This window comes from Otolemur garnettii, unplaced genomic scaffold (genome assembly GCF_000181295.1).
Source record: "Otolemur garnettii isolate 467f Iridium unplaced genomic scaffold, OtoGar3 scaffold00088, whole genome shotgun sequence".
NCBI classification, from domain to species: domain Eukaryota; kingdom Metazoa; phylum Chordata; class Mammalia; order Primates; family Galagidae; genus Otolemur; species Otolemur garnettii.
The window spans coordinates 1,832,072-1,846,543 of NW_003852483.1; the positions used below are offsets into that span (position 1 = coordinate 1,832,072).

General features: G+C 39.9%; 1 protein-coding gene across 1 annotated transcript; it reads left to right on the forward strand.

The window, feature by feature from the left end:
- Positions 1 to 13,341: 13,341 nt before the first annotated feature.
- DIRAS2 (DIRAS family GTPase 2) lies at positions 13,342 to 13,941 on the forward strand. Its single transcript, XM_003795013.2, has one exon. The coding sequence runs from the start codon at positions 13,342 to 13,344 to the stop codon at positions 13,939 to 13,941; it is 600 nt and encodes a 199-aa protein (XP_003795061.1).
- Positions 13,942 to 14,472: the final 531 nt, after the last annotated feature.

Genomic DNA, 14,472 nt, shown 5'->3' on the forward strand with positions numbered 1-14,472 from the left:
AACCTTGGTGTACAAGTAAGATCTCTGTAAGGTCCCTGCCTCCACTTCCTTTAGAGATATACCCCGAAGCTGGATCACAGGGTAATTCTATGTTTCATTTTTTCCACATAGGCTGCTAGACTGTACCATTTGATTCCTGCCAGTCATGCTAAAAGTTCCAATTTGTCCACATCATTGCCAAAACTTATTTTCTGGGTTTTTGCTTGTTTTGTTTTTAGTAGTCATTCTAGAGGACATCAAGTGATACTTTATTATGGTTTCAATTTGCATTTCCCTGATTATTAATGATGCTGAGCACCTCTTATTGTGCTTATTGGCCATTTATATGTCATCTTTAGAGAAATGTCTATTCAAGTTCTTTGTCCATTTTTCATTTGGTTTGTCTTTTTATTGTTCAGCTTTAAGGGTTATTTATATATTCTAGATATCAGATCCTTTTCAGATATGACATATTTTCCCTGTCTCCATAGATCCTCTTTTAACTTTCTTGATAGTGTCTTTTTGCACACATGTTTTAGATTTTGATCAATCTAATTTGTGTATTTGTGTATTCATATGGAATCACAGAGAGCCTCAGGTAGCTATAAAATCATCTTGAAAAACAAAAACAAAATTGGAGGATTCATGCTTCCCAATTTCGAAACCTACCACAGTAAATAAAACTGAGTGTCAGGCAAATGCATAGACATACTGACCCATGAGATAGAATGGGGAGACCAGAAGTAAACCCTTGTGTTCAGTTGATTGATTTTTTGCTGGGGGAAGGAATTGTCTCTTTAGCAAATGGTGGTGCTACATTCGGTTATCCACATATAAAAGAATGAACCTGCACACCTACCTCATATTAAATTTTTTTTCTTTTTCTTTTTTTTTTTTTTTTTTTTGCAGTTTTTGGCCAGGGCTGGGTTTGAACCCGCCACCTCTGGCATATGGGACCAGCGCCCTACTCCTTTGAGCCACAGGCGCCACCAGCATACCTACCTCATATTACATATGAGAATTAACTCAAAGTCACTCAGTGACCTAATACAAAAACTAAAACTATAAAACTCTTAGGAAAAACAGGTGTGGTAAGTCTTCATGAGCTTGGATTTGCTGATAAATTCTTTAATTATTTTCTTTCTTTCTTTTTTTTCTTTTTGAGACAGAGTCTCATTCTATTGTCTAGGTTAGAGTGCCATGGCATCAGCTTAGCTCAGAGCAACCTCAAACTCCTAGGCTCAAGTGATCTTCTTACCTCAGCTTTCTAAGTAGCTGGGACCACAGGCATGTACCACAATGCCAGCTGATTTTCCTATTTTTAGTAGAAATGGGGTCTCACTCTTCTTAGACTGGTCTTAAACTCCTGAGCTTAAGGGAATCTCCCACCTTGCCCCCCTATAGTGCTACGATTATGGGTGGAGCTACTACAACTGGCCAGATTCTTAAATTGGACATCAAAAGCCTGAGCAATGTAGTAATTCATGATTGAAGGAATCCTTTCAATCTGTAGCTAATTTTGTAAACTTTTCTTTGGCCAAAGCTAGAAATCTACCTAAGTGTACACACACGTACACACACACACACCCCACTCTCTTCCCATCTCCTGATAGTGGATGAAGCATCCCAGGCTAGACGACAGGAGCACATCAAGTCCTCACAGCTGGCATTGATGACTTTATCCTTTGGTATTTATTTTCCTGCAGAGGTTACTCTGCTGTCTTGGCTGTGGGTCACTAGTCATTTGACCAAGGCGAGGGTATTGTTTATTATTCTTGTGATTTTTCTTTTAACTTCCCTTATCCACACAGAAAGAAAAAGAATAAAGTAGAAAATTTCCCAATGGTAGTCAGGCTCTGGGCAATCTTAAAAGTGTCACTACACACATTTTATTGGGCTCTTTAGGATTCCTGGCCATCGTACTTTGCCCAAATGAAATTGTTCAGCAAATACCAGCAAAACATATTCATATGCTTCAGATGTGAGCTTATTTGCCTCTTAGAAATGAAACTCTTGAAAATAATTTATTCTACCCCTTCTATTCCAAGAAGTGCCTTATTTCTCTCCACTCATTTCATTCTTGAAGATAGTAGGCATCTTCTAACAAGCCCCTGAAACCCTCGGATGTGTCTACTGCCTTAACTTTGCCAGGGGAGTGGGGGAGATGTCTGCATGACAACGTAAGCAGATTCCTAAGAAAGGGTTCTGCTTTTCTGAAGAAAGACAAGCCTTGGGTGTTTAACTGTTTTTTATGATCAAACATTTCCCACAGACACAGCTTTCATGTTTTAGACTCAGCATATAATATAAGCCTCTATTTAAGTTGAGATTCTAAAAAATGCATAAAAGTATACCTTCATACATAAAGAATTTATACTTTATTGATAGTTGTTCTTAATAACTTATCCACCTTAGAGTATTAATAGTTTTATCGGGCTGTCATGTACCAACTTTTAATATGGAGTTTGTTTGAGGTTAATAATGTTTCGATGCTATAATGAGGAGAAAGCATCATGGGAAACCAAAGCAAAAATTAAGCAGAGGTAAACTTAGGGAAATGCATGAACCTTTGAGCTCAGGCTGAACACAGAATATTCTGGGCCGGATGGTGCACTGAATGCTCAGGCTTTTCCAAAGTTTCAGGCTTACAGAGTTGAATTTTTCTAGTATAACTTTTTTCTAGTTTTAGTTTTTTTTTATTTTTTGAAGCAGGATTAATTCAGAATATAATACAGATAAAGACCGTGGGTTTGTTTTATCTGAGATACTTCTTTCTCATTCACATGAATCTACATTTATTCTAAAAGATATTTGAATGGGAAACTTTTATGACTCAGAAAATCAAAATCTATGTTTCCCAGTGTCCAGGCCTTACAGGCCAAGTGCTGATTTCTAGTACTGGAGGTCTCATTGTAAATTCTTTATTGACACATACTTTAATATTTTTGAATACTTTGGGGTGGATCATTTATTCCCTTTCCTTGATCCCGCCTTCATCTGTTCCTATATAACCTTTTCAGAAGTGTAAGGAAGTCTAGAGACAGTTTAGTCCAACCAGGTTCAAGCAAAGGGAAATAAAAGGGATATATTTAAAGGCAGCCAGCCCGCCCTTCTAGTCAGGGACCTCTGTGTCATCAAGGGAGCCCCTCTAGCTACCTCTCCCACCCAACTCAGTGATTCTTTCATAAAACAAATGGAAAACCAGAGACCAACAGACCTCTGGGGAAACCAACCAATGAAAGGTAAGGACCAAAATACACAGAGCCAGTGATGTCTTGGGTAGGTGAGAACAGCTACAACAAATTCCAATGAGCATTCTCCTTGAAATTCAGCACAGTACCACATTTCCTGAGAAATGAAAGAGTTTCCATGAAAAAGGGATCAAAGTACAAGAAAGGTTATTGAAATGATGAGGGAGAAGATTCTAGAGAGGTCAAGAATAGGTGCAATCAATCCGTCGTCTAATAGAAACTCCCCAAAGAGGGAAAAGATAACAGAGGTTCGGAAGGTGTAGTTTTAAAAAACAGTAGAAGGGAGTTTCCCTAAGCTGCAAAAAACAATCAGGTTTTCATCCCTTCTCTGTATTCTTCTCTATTCTTTCTGCCCCCTGCTTCCAGAAAGCAATTCTTGATATATTCTGCGGAAATGTCATAACTCTAAGGTACAAAAAACAAAACAAAACAAAACAAAAAAACCCCTTACCTTTCCACAGAAGAATAGAAAAACCTAAATTTCTGACAAAGGAAAGAGACTCCTACTGGCTTTGAATTTTATATTAACAACCCTAGATGCTAATGTTAAAAATGAAATAATGCTTAACATCTAAAGAAAGAATTTAAACTCAAAGTTTGATAGCATTAATAATTCTGTCAGTCAAGTGAGAGGTTATGAATGCAGAAATTTTAATACCATCTAAAGTAGTGTATTAGTACTGTTTCCAGGGGGTATCCAACCTTTTTTCCCCTGCACATGGGAAGAATAAGAGTTTTTCTTGGGCCACACATTAAATACACAAGCATTAACACAAGCTGATGAGCAAAAAGCAAAAAAGCTCCATGGGTAATTTTCATGGTGTCAGATACCACACAGAAGCAAAAAAAGTCCTCACCAAACCAGCATGGGGTCTGCAGGTGGCAGTCTGGACACCCCTGGTACCAAAACATAAAATGGATTTAAGGAAGCAGGAAAACTGAAATTCAAAAATTGTCAACTAATAGTTAATTAAGAAAACAAATCAAGGGGGAAAAAAGATCTAAATGTTGCTGACAGGGAATTATTCATCAATTAGCAAAGTTTGAGGAAAGAGGATGACCTTTTCCTCTCAGTGGGACCAGTCCTGCCATTCACTTCTACAGTGAAAAATTAGTACAAAATCCTGTTAGTGCTGTTTATTGATGGGGTTTAGGAAAAAAACCTATAGACAAAAAGCACAGGCACTTAAATTTTAGAACACATTATAAATATCATACCTGAAAAATTTAAATATGAATATATACTTTAAAATACGGTATGACTGACAAAAGAACAGGTATCGGGGAAGGAATGTCAGAGTGTTCATAGATACGATCCAAAGTCAGCAAGTCAAGACATGGAGATTTGTAATTTAAGCAATGAGCGTGATTTAAAATTACAATGATGACACCAGAAAATGACAGCTGAATTCTCATCTTTTTAACAGTGGTTATTCCTGAAAACAGACTATGGCTTCTAAGAGAAGGGATCTGGGGACGGCTGAAAGAGTACTTTATAATCCCCTTACATTTTTAAAAACCAAGTACATGTATTATGTCATTGTTTTGTTTTAAAGTTACTTTTGTAAAAGGGCTATTAAAACTTAATCAGAGTCAGTCTTCTTCCTCTCTTTGCAAGCTGAATAGTCTGGGCTGGGCAGGGCAGCTTGGATCTGAGCTTCTCAGGCTGTCACCTGCCCTCTCTCCCCCTCCTCTCCTCGAAGACGGCCATGCCACGCGTCCTGGACCCCTGTGACTCTGCCTCCTTCCAGATCTGCTCCATCAGTTACGTGTCAGCAAATCTATGCCAAGAATCTTTCCCACTCTTCCAACCCTGTACCAATTGTCCTTTCCTCCCAATGTCTACTTAAGTAAAAAACTTGATTGTAATGTAATTTACCCATTAAAGCAGCGGCTCTCAACCTGTGGGTTGCGACCCCTTTGGGCGGTATTAAAGGTTCACGGCGTTAGGAAGGTTGAGAACCACTGTGTTAAAGGGTTCAATTCAGTGGGTTGTTTTCTAATATGTTCGCAGCATTGTGCAACCATTAGCACAGTTACAGAACATTTTCTTCATCCTGAAGGAAACCCTGTGTCCATTATCAGTTACCTCCCACTTCCCCACGATGCCTTACCTCTTCCCTGGGCAACCACAGACATGTCTTCTGTCGCTATAGATTTGCATTTCTGAGTGTTTCACATAATGGAATCAAATGATACGTGTGGTCTCTTGTTACTGGCTTCTTTCACTGAGCATAATGTTTTTAAGGGTCATCCAGGCCAGCACAGCATATATCAATACCTCATTTCTTTTTATGGCTGAATCATGTTCCTGTGGATGTAACACATTTTACTTAGTTGATTCATTATTTTACTTAGTTGATTCATTAATTGATAGGCATTTGTGCTGTTTCCATTTTTTCCTTGCTAATATAAATAATATTTCTGTGAACATTCATATATAAGTTTTTTTGTGGCTGTGTGTTTTTGTTTCTCACGCGTATATTCCTAGGGAGGGAATTGATGTGTCATATAGTAATTCTGTGTTTAACCTTTTGAGGAGACGGTAGAATGTTTTTTTTTTTTAAACTTTATTGAAATTAATATGAGGGTACAATATTTAGGTTATATTGTTCTCAGGTCCAGAGTAAAGTTCCATTTGTAGAAGAGCCCCTTACCCAGGGGGCGTATTATATACCCTCACCATGTGTACATAGTTAGAATGTTTTCTAAAGCAGCAGTATGGGCTCTGTGCCTGTGGCTCAGTGAGTAGGGCGCCAGCCACATACACCGAAGCTGGCAGGTTCGAGCCTGGCCTGGGCCCGCTAAACAATAATGACAACCATAACCAAAAAATAGCTGGGTGTTGTGGTGGGCACCTGTAGTCCCAGCTACTTGGGAGGTTGAGGCAAGAGAATCACTTAAGCCCAAGAGTTTGAGGTTACTGTGAGCTGTGATGTCACAGCACTCTACCAGGGTGACAAAGTGAGACTCTGTCTAAATAATAATAATAATTAATAAAGCAGTATGGTATTTACCACTTTACATTTTGACTAGCCATGCACAGGGCTCTAATTTCTCCACATCCTGCCAACATTTGTTATTTTCTGATTTATGTTGGTTTTTATTATAGCCATCCCAGTGGGATTGAAGTGGTATTTTGTTACAGTTTCGATGTGCATTTTCCTAATGACTAGTGACACTGAAGATCTTCTCATGTGCTTATTGACCTTGTATATTTTGTCTTTGGAGAAATATTAACTTAAGTCTTTGCACATTTTTAATTGGGTCGTTTGTTATTGTTAAATTGTAGAAGTTCGTTATATGTTCAGGAATTAATCCCTTATCTGATACATGACTTATCAGTTTTTCTCTCATTCCGTAGGTTGTTTCTTTCATTGTGTTCTTTAGTTTAGATGAAGTCCGATTTACCTAGTTTTAATGTTGCTGCTGCTACTTTTGATGTCACAGCCTAGAAACCATTGTCTAACTCAAGATCATAAAATATCATGCCATTGTCTTTGCCTAAGAGTTTCATAGTTTTAGCACTTAAATTTAGGTCTTTGAGTTAATTTTGTATATGGCGTGAGAGACAAGTCCAGCTTTATTCTTTCACATGTGAGTATCTTTGGATTCAGCATCTTTCATGTGAAGAAATGATTTTTTTTCTCCCTTTGTTCCCTTGTCAAAAATCAATTGACTATAAATGTGAGGGTTTATTTCTGAACTCTGCCTTCTGTTCATCTGTCTTGGGCCAGTACCATGCTGTTTTTTTTTTTTTTTCATGCTGTCTTAATTATTGTAGCCTTGTAATGAGTTTGGAATAAGGTGTTATGAGCCTTCTAGCTTTTTTCCTTAATTTTTCACCATTATTTTGGATATTCTGGGTTTCTTGAATTTTTAATTTAAAAATTGGGACAAACTTACTAGTTTTGGTGGGCCCAAGCTGGATTCGAACCTGCCATCTCAAGTAACCAGTGAGATGTTTTTAGGAACTACACTTTATCTATAGACGATTCAGGGAATATGACTATTTTAGCAATATTAAGCCTTCTAACATATGAACATGGATATTTTCCCATTTATTTAGTTCTTCTTCAATTTCTTTCAACAATGGTTTATAACTTTCAGAATATAAGTTTTTGCATGTCTTTTTCTTTAGAGACAGAATATTACTTTGTTACCCTCGGTAGAGTGCTGTGGCATCACAGCTCACAGCAACATCTGGCTCTTGGGCATAGGTGATTATCTTGCCTCATCCTCCCGAGTAGGTAGGACTACAGGTGCCCACCACAACACCTGGCTATTGTTTCTTGTTGTTGTTGTTGCAGTTTGGCTGGGGCCAGGTTCAAACCCGCCACCCTCAGTATATGGGCCCAGGGCCCTACTCACTGAGTCACAGGTGCCACCCAAGTTTTTACATCTTTTTGTTAAATTTATTCCTCAGTATTATATTCTTTTCGGCATTATTATAAATTGAAGTTTAAAAATTATTTTCAGATTTTCATTGCAAGTGTATAGAAATACAATTTTTTTACATTAATCTTACAATTAATGTAATTAATTAGTACCAAATTAGTTCATTTAGTTTTAATAGCTTTTTTACTGGATTCCTTAGAATTTTCTATGTATAAGGGTAAATCATCTGCAAATAGAGTTTTATTTCTTTTCACTGTAGATAACATTTTATTTCATTTTCTTGCTTAATTCCTCTTGATATATTGAATAGAAACGCTAATAGTAGACACCATTGTCTTTTTTCTGGTCTTAGAGCATTTGATCTTTAACCATTAAATATTATGCAAACTGCAGGTTTATTACTGTCTAACTTATCTCCTTGAGGAAGTTTCCTTTTTCTTTCTCTTTTAAATCATGAAGCGGCATTGACTTTTTGTCATTTTTTTCCCTTTTCACGTACTTGGAGCGTCATGTTGTTCTGCCCTTTATTTTATTGATATGGTACATTACATCCATTTTTCGAATGTGAAACCAAATTTGTCTTTTTTTTTTTTTTTTTTTTGAGACAGCCTCAAGCTGTCCCCCTGGGTAGAGTGCCGTGGCATCACAGCTTACAGCAACCTCCAACTCCTGGGCTCAAGCGAGTCTCCTGCCTCAGCCTCCCAAGTAGCTGAGACTAAAGGCGCCCACCACAACGCCCGTCTATTTTTTGGTTGTAGCCATCATTGTTGTTTGGTAGGCCCAGGCTGGATTCGAACCTGCCACCTTAGGTGTGTGTGGTGGTGCCCTAGCCACTTGAGCCACAGGGACTGTGCCCTGAAACCAAATTTGTATTTCTGGGATAAATCCCTTTCGGTTAAAATGTATATTTCTTTTTATATGTTGATAGATACAGTTTGCTAGTATTTTGTTGAGGATTTTTTGTTTCTCTTTTCATAAGTGATCTTGGCCTATAGTTCTCTTGAGATGTCTTGGTGGGCAATGGTGGATTTGCAGAAGGAATCAGAAATGGTCTCTCTTCAGTTTTTTGGAAGAGTTTATGAGGAATTGGTATTAACTTTCCTTTAAATGTTTGCTGGTATTTACCAATGAAGCCATCTGGAGATTTTCTTTGTGGGCAAGTATTTTTAGTTATTAATTTAATATGCTTACCTGTTATAGGTGTATTTAATTTCTTGTTGAATCAGCTTTGGTAAATTGTGTCTTTTTCATCTACAACATCTAAATCAGTGGTTCTCAACTGTCCTAATGCTGCAGCCCTTTAATACAGTTCCTGTGGGTCACGACCCACAGGTTGAGAAATGCTGGTCTAAATTGTTGGCATACAGTGCTCATGGAGGACTTTCATAATCTTTTTATTTCTGTAAGGTCATTAGTGATGTCTTCTCTTCCATTCCTGATTTTAGTGAATTTTTAAATATCTTTTCACTTTTTTGCATGGTTAGTGTAGCTAAAGATACATTGATTTTTGTTTTTCTTATTTTTATTAATTTGTACTGTAATTTAAATTTTTCTTTAGTTGTACTTTTCTTTTGTCTCAAGGTGGGAGGTTAGATTACTAACTTGAGAACTTTTTTTTTTTTTTGAGACAGAGTCTCAGTATGTCACCCTTAATAGAGTGCTGTAGCATCACAGCTCACAGCAACCTCAAACTCTTGAGCTTAAGTGAAGCGCTTGCCTTAGCCTCCCAAGTAGGTGGAACTTCAGGTGCCGGCCACAATGCCTGGCTGTTTCCTTGTTGCAGTTGTCATTGTTGTTTAGCTGGCCCAGGATGGGTTCGAATCTGCCACCTTTGGTGCATGTGGCTGGTGCCTTAACCATTGTGCTCCAGGTGCCAAGCTTCTTTGTTCTTTTTTAATAAAGGTATTTATAGTTATAATTTTCTTCTAAACCCCACTTTAGTCGCATTCCTTTAATGCCTGTTGGACATTTTCTGTTGCTTTGACATTTTGTTGCCTTCTTGCTAGTTCTCCTCTCTCCACCTTACTGCTTCTTTGTTAATCCCTACTCTGGTCCTTCCTGAAAATAGCCAGAAAGCTACATGCTGAGAACTGTGCTAAGTGCTTCATTACACAGGGACTGGCAGAAGTAATGCCCTTTTATGTTTGAGTGTGATATTGTTATGTTACAGAATTACATGCTTATGATTTTGTAATAAAAGATTGGTATAGATTACCAGCTCATAAAAGGGATGTTATTTGTGCTGTTATTTGTACATGTAATTCTTCAACTCAAATACAGAAAATTTAGTGATGTTTCCAGTCTCTTAATAGTAAACATCAGATCTGGCATTTGGTCTTCTCCTTTCATTCAACACACTCCTTCGCAGGGAGATTTTTGTTTATTATAGTGCTATTTGTATGCAGATGATACCAAGATATTTATCACTAGACGAGCTTCCAAACTAAATTCCTACTGCCTTCTCCATTTGGACTAGAAACTTGACCCAGTCACACCTCCTTTCTCTCTATTATCCACTATCTTTTCTCCACATGTGCTTCTTTCCTCTACCTTTTACTGGTGGGTGCCACCATTCCTCTGCTCTCCCAGATGCAAGTCTCTGTGGCTTTCTACCATGGCACAGGCAACATTAGTTCCATTTCCTGAACTTGTTCCTTCTCATGGGATCCCATGATTTGACTTTCATCACTTTGCCATCTAGAAAGTCCCAGCCCTCTGTAAAATGTTTGCTGAGGGCTCCAAGCAGTTAGATGTCCACTACATTCTTCGTCTACCTTTGTTTATAACTTGATCACTTGATCTGGGCTGTGAGGTATCTTTCGTCTACTTGTCTACCCTCTAAAGCTGCAAGCATCTATTGGGTAAGCACTACCTTTGCTGGAAGGTGTTTTATAAATGCCCGTGAAATAAATGAATGGTTCTGAGATGGTTTGAGTTTTTGTTAGAGAGTTGAGGATCGGTATAGAGTTATTGGCCCAGATTTACCTCATTTAACCCCTTGAACTTCACACCCCTTCAACTGCCTGACTCCTGTTCATCTTTCCGGTTCTTGCTCCCATATCACTTGGAAAAATTGTTCCTGACATCCCAGGTTTGATGAGGTTCCTCCAGACCTCCCTTTTGACTGGCTTTTACTGGCAGTATAAAAGATACTTTTGGGGGCCAATGAATGACAGCAGCCATGAAAAGTTTGCTTTTCTGTGTAGAATTTGTTTTCTGTATTTTGGTTGCCAGTTTAATGATGGAGACACATTAATACAGCTGAGCACATATTAAGTAAATGTGGATGAGAGCATGTGCTATGGACTTAGGATTTTTTTAAGGGATACTGGAACACAAAGATTGTTAAGACATTCCCTCCCATCTAGAGGCTTACACTCTAGTTTGTAGCTGAGTTACCATGACACAAGTGAGGACTTTGCCTTCCAAATGAAAGGGGAGCTTCAAGCTGAGGATTCAGAGAGAAGCTGAACATCAGATTTCATAGGCCACTTCCTATGCTTTGAATGTGACCCCTAAAAGTTCATGTGTTGGAAACATAAACCTCAAATTCATGTGATAATGATATTGGAGGTGGGGACTTTGGGAGGTCATTGGATTAGATGAGGTTATGAGGGTGGTCCCCATTTTGGCATTAGTAGCTTTATAAGATGGGGAGAGAGCCCAGCTAACACTCTGGCTCTGTCTTGCCGTGAGGTGTATCCTGCCGTACTGTGACACAGCAAAGGCCCCCACCAGATGCCAGCACTGTGATTTTGGGCTTCTCAATCTCTAGAACGATACAAAATACATTTCTTTTTTTTCAAAAATCACCCCATCTGTGGTGTTCAGTAAGAGTAACAGAAAATGAGCTGAGACACCACTGATTTAAAAAAAAAAACAAACCAGAAAAACTGATCACCATGTTGTACTTTTGAATTGATTATAATTATCTCCTGAGCATCTAATAGGCTTACTTAGACTCTTAAGTAGGCTCTCCTGCAGTCTTTTGTAGTTAACCAACTTCCTGACATCTTTTTCTATTCTCTCTTAGCATTGATGCTTCTTCAGGTTCTTGGGGGGGCTTGAGATTCCCAAGTGCATGCAAGGACAGCTGACTATTAACCAAGCAGATTTGTAGGCAGGTGCACGGAGTGCAGTCAGAAGATGGGGTGTCACAGTCCTGGGCTTTGATCTTCAGTCCTGTCTGCCAGCAAACATATTCATTGCACAAACCTGTTTTCTTCTGTTGTAAATTATGTTTAATAATTTTTAATGGCCTCTGAAAATGCCTTTGTTCTGTAATACTTTTTATTATTGCTCCCCAGTTGCTCTAAGAATAGAAAAGCAAAAGTTCAACATAATTCCTACTTTCAGAAAAGACTAGATTCCATGCTTCATGTTACCATATAATTTGTCTAATTAACAAAAAAATTGAACATTGCCTAATTCTCTACCTTTTTGTGTGTGTTAAATGCCCTTCCTTATTAAAAAAGGGACAGGATAAAGGATATTTGATAGTTTATACATGAAGAAAGCACATTTACAAATCCCTTGGACTGGGAACAAAGTTTGTGATGAAGAGAAACTCCATTCTACCCAATTTCAATTATCATTAATAAGTTAGAATATAATTTATGAATATCTGAGAAAATGCGGTGAAGGCTATGTTAACCAGTTTCATGAAAGTATTTCAAATTGTATATAAAACCAGCACGTTGTATCTCATAATTGCATTAATGTACACAGCGATGATTTAGTTAAAAACAAATAACTATAATAGTTTGTACTGTTATACTGGTAAGACCTGACTTTGATTCTCAAAAATAAAGCACAAGAAATTGTTTTAATTTTGATGAATGAAGTGACCATTCAGAACCAGCTTCTGAGGTAACTGTCAACTAACTCTTCTGGCTTAATGGAGGCCTATCCCATCACCTGAGTAGCTTCCAAGCTGCTGTGACAAGTGATGTCTGCAGGCAGCCTATGAGGTTGGCATCTAACCTGTGCTGATTATATCTCAGCCTCCCTTCTTACATGGGGGACATTCGGTTCCTATCTGTTTTAGGTTTCCATTTTCATCACTGTCCGGCACAGCTAATGACCAACCTTTGCAAGGTGGCAAGGATTTCACGAGTTAATATATACAGTAAATATTAAGAGTATCCTGCCCCCTCATCTTCCCCTCCCAGTATTTAAAAAAATTGCACCTTATTATGACCAGGATATTGGGTATTCAGTATGTCAGGTACAACAGTAAAGATAGGCGGTGATTATGTGAGTGTGTGTGTGGTGTGTGGAGGAGGTGGTTTACTTCTCACCTCCCCATGGCCTTTCCCTGATTCTGACTTTCAGGGAATCCTTTGCATCTTTTCCCCAGGGACAGGTCCCGATGTGAACAAAGATCGACAGGGCCGCCCTCTAATAGGGAGAAACAGACCTGCCCCTGTTAGCCTCTGCTCAGATTGGCTGCCCTTCTGAAAACTGCTGATTGGCCAAATTTACTGGATTTGGAATTATAGGCATTTTAAATGAAATTCAATTGTTTATGTGTTGGGAGAGTGAAAACAAACTTTATTACCTCATTTTTTTTTTTACGTTCTCAAAAAAGAGTAAAGCGTGTACACATATACTAAAATGGAGCAAAGCGAAGGCTCTTTTTTAATTAATTCTCTCAAACATCTGGTTCCTTTGCTAGGTGCATCCTTGTTGGTAGTTGGAGCCCTCCAGCAACATGCCTGAGCAAAGCAACGATTACCGGGTGGCCGTGTTTGGGGCAGGTGGTGTCGGCAAGAGCTCCCTGGTGCTGAGGTTTGTGAAAGGCACGTTCCGGGAGAGCTACATCCCCACGGTGGAAGACACCTACCGGCAGGTCATCAGCTGCGACAAGAGCATCTGCACGCTGCAGATCACAGACACCACCGGCAGCCACCAGTTCCCCGCCATGCAGCGGCTGTCCATCTCCAAGGGGCACGCCTTCATCCTGGTGTATTCCATCACCAGCCGCCAGTCCCTGGAGGAGCTCAAACCCATCTACGAACAAATCTGCGAGATCAAGGGGGACGTGGAGAGCATCCCCATCATGCTGGTGGGGAACAAATGTGACGAGAGCCCCAGCCGGGAGGTGCAGAGCGGCGAGGCGGAGGCGCTGGCGCGCACGTGGAAGTGCGCCTTCATGGAGACCTCGGCCAAGCTCAACCACAACGTGAAGGAGCTTTTCCAGGAGCTGCTCAACCTGGAGAAGCGCAGGACCGTGAGCCTACAGATCGACGGGAAAAAGAGCAAGCAGCAGAAAAGGAAAGAGAAGCTCAAAGGCAAGTGCGTGGTCATGTGAACGTCCTTCCCGCGCGAGAAGCAGCTGCGGCCGCCGGCGCCGCATCCCCCCACCCACACGTGAAACCCACCGTCGTCAGGGTAGCATGTCCGATGCCCACGTGTTAAACATTACATTTGACAACGATGAGCCCTGTTGTCTTTCAAAGGGCGTTTCATATCACCGACAATAAGCCACACCTCTCAGGAGTCACAGAATCTGCCAGGCAGTTAAAAGGGAAACCCTGCGCGTCCCAGGGGACTGAGAGAGGTGAGAGCATTCGAGGGAGCCCCTCACCACTTGGAGGTGGGGGGACTGGTGCCCCCAGAAGCAGCATGTGCTGAGAGGACTCAGTATCATCTCCATGCATGTGAGAGCGTGTCGACCCACAGCGAACTGCACCGATCCCCAGGCAGGCTTTCCCTCTGCCCGGAAGCCGGTGTGTCTTTTGGGGAGGGGTGGGGGAGAAGGGGGTGGGGAGACCTGATGATGGTCCATTTGATAGTTTATCTGGATGAAAATTAGCACCACCTCCCCCCAGGATGCTCACTT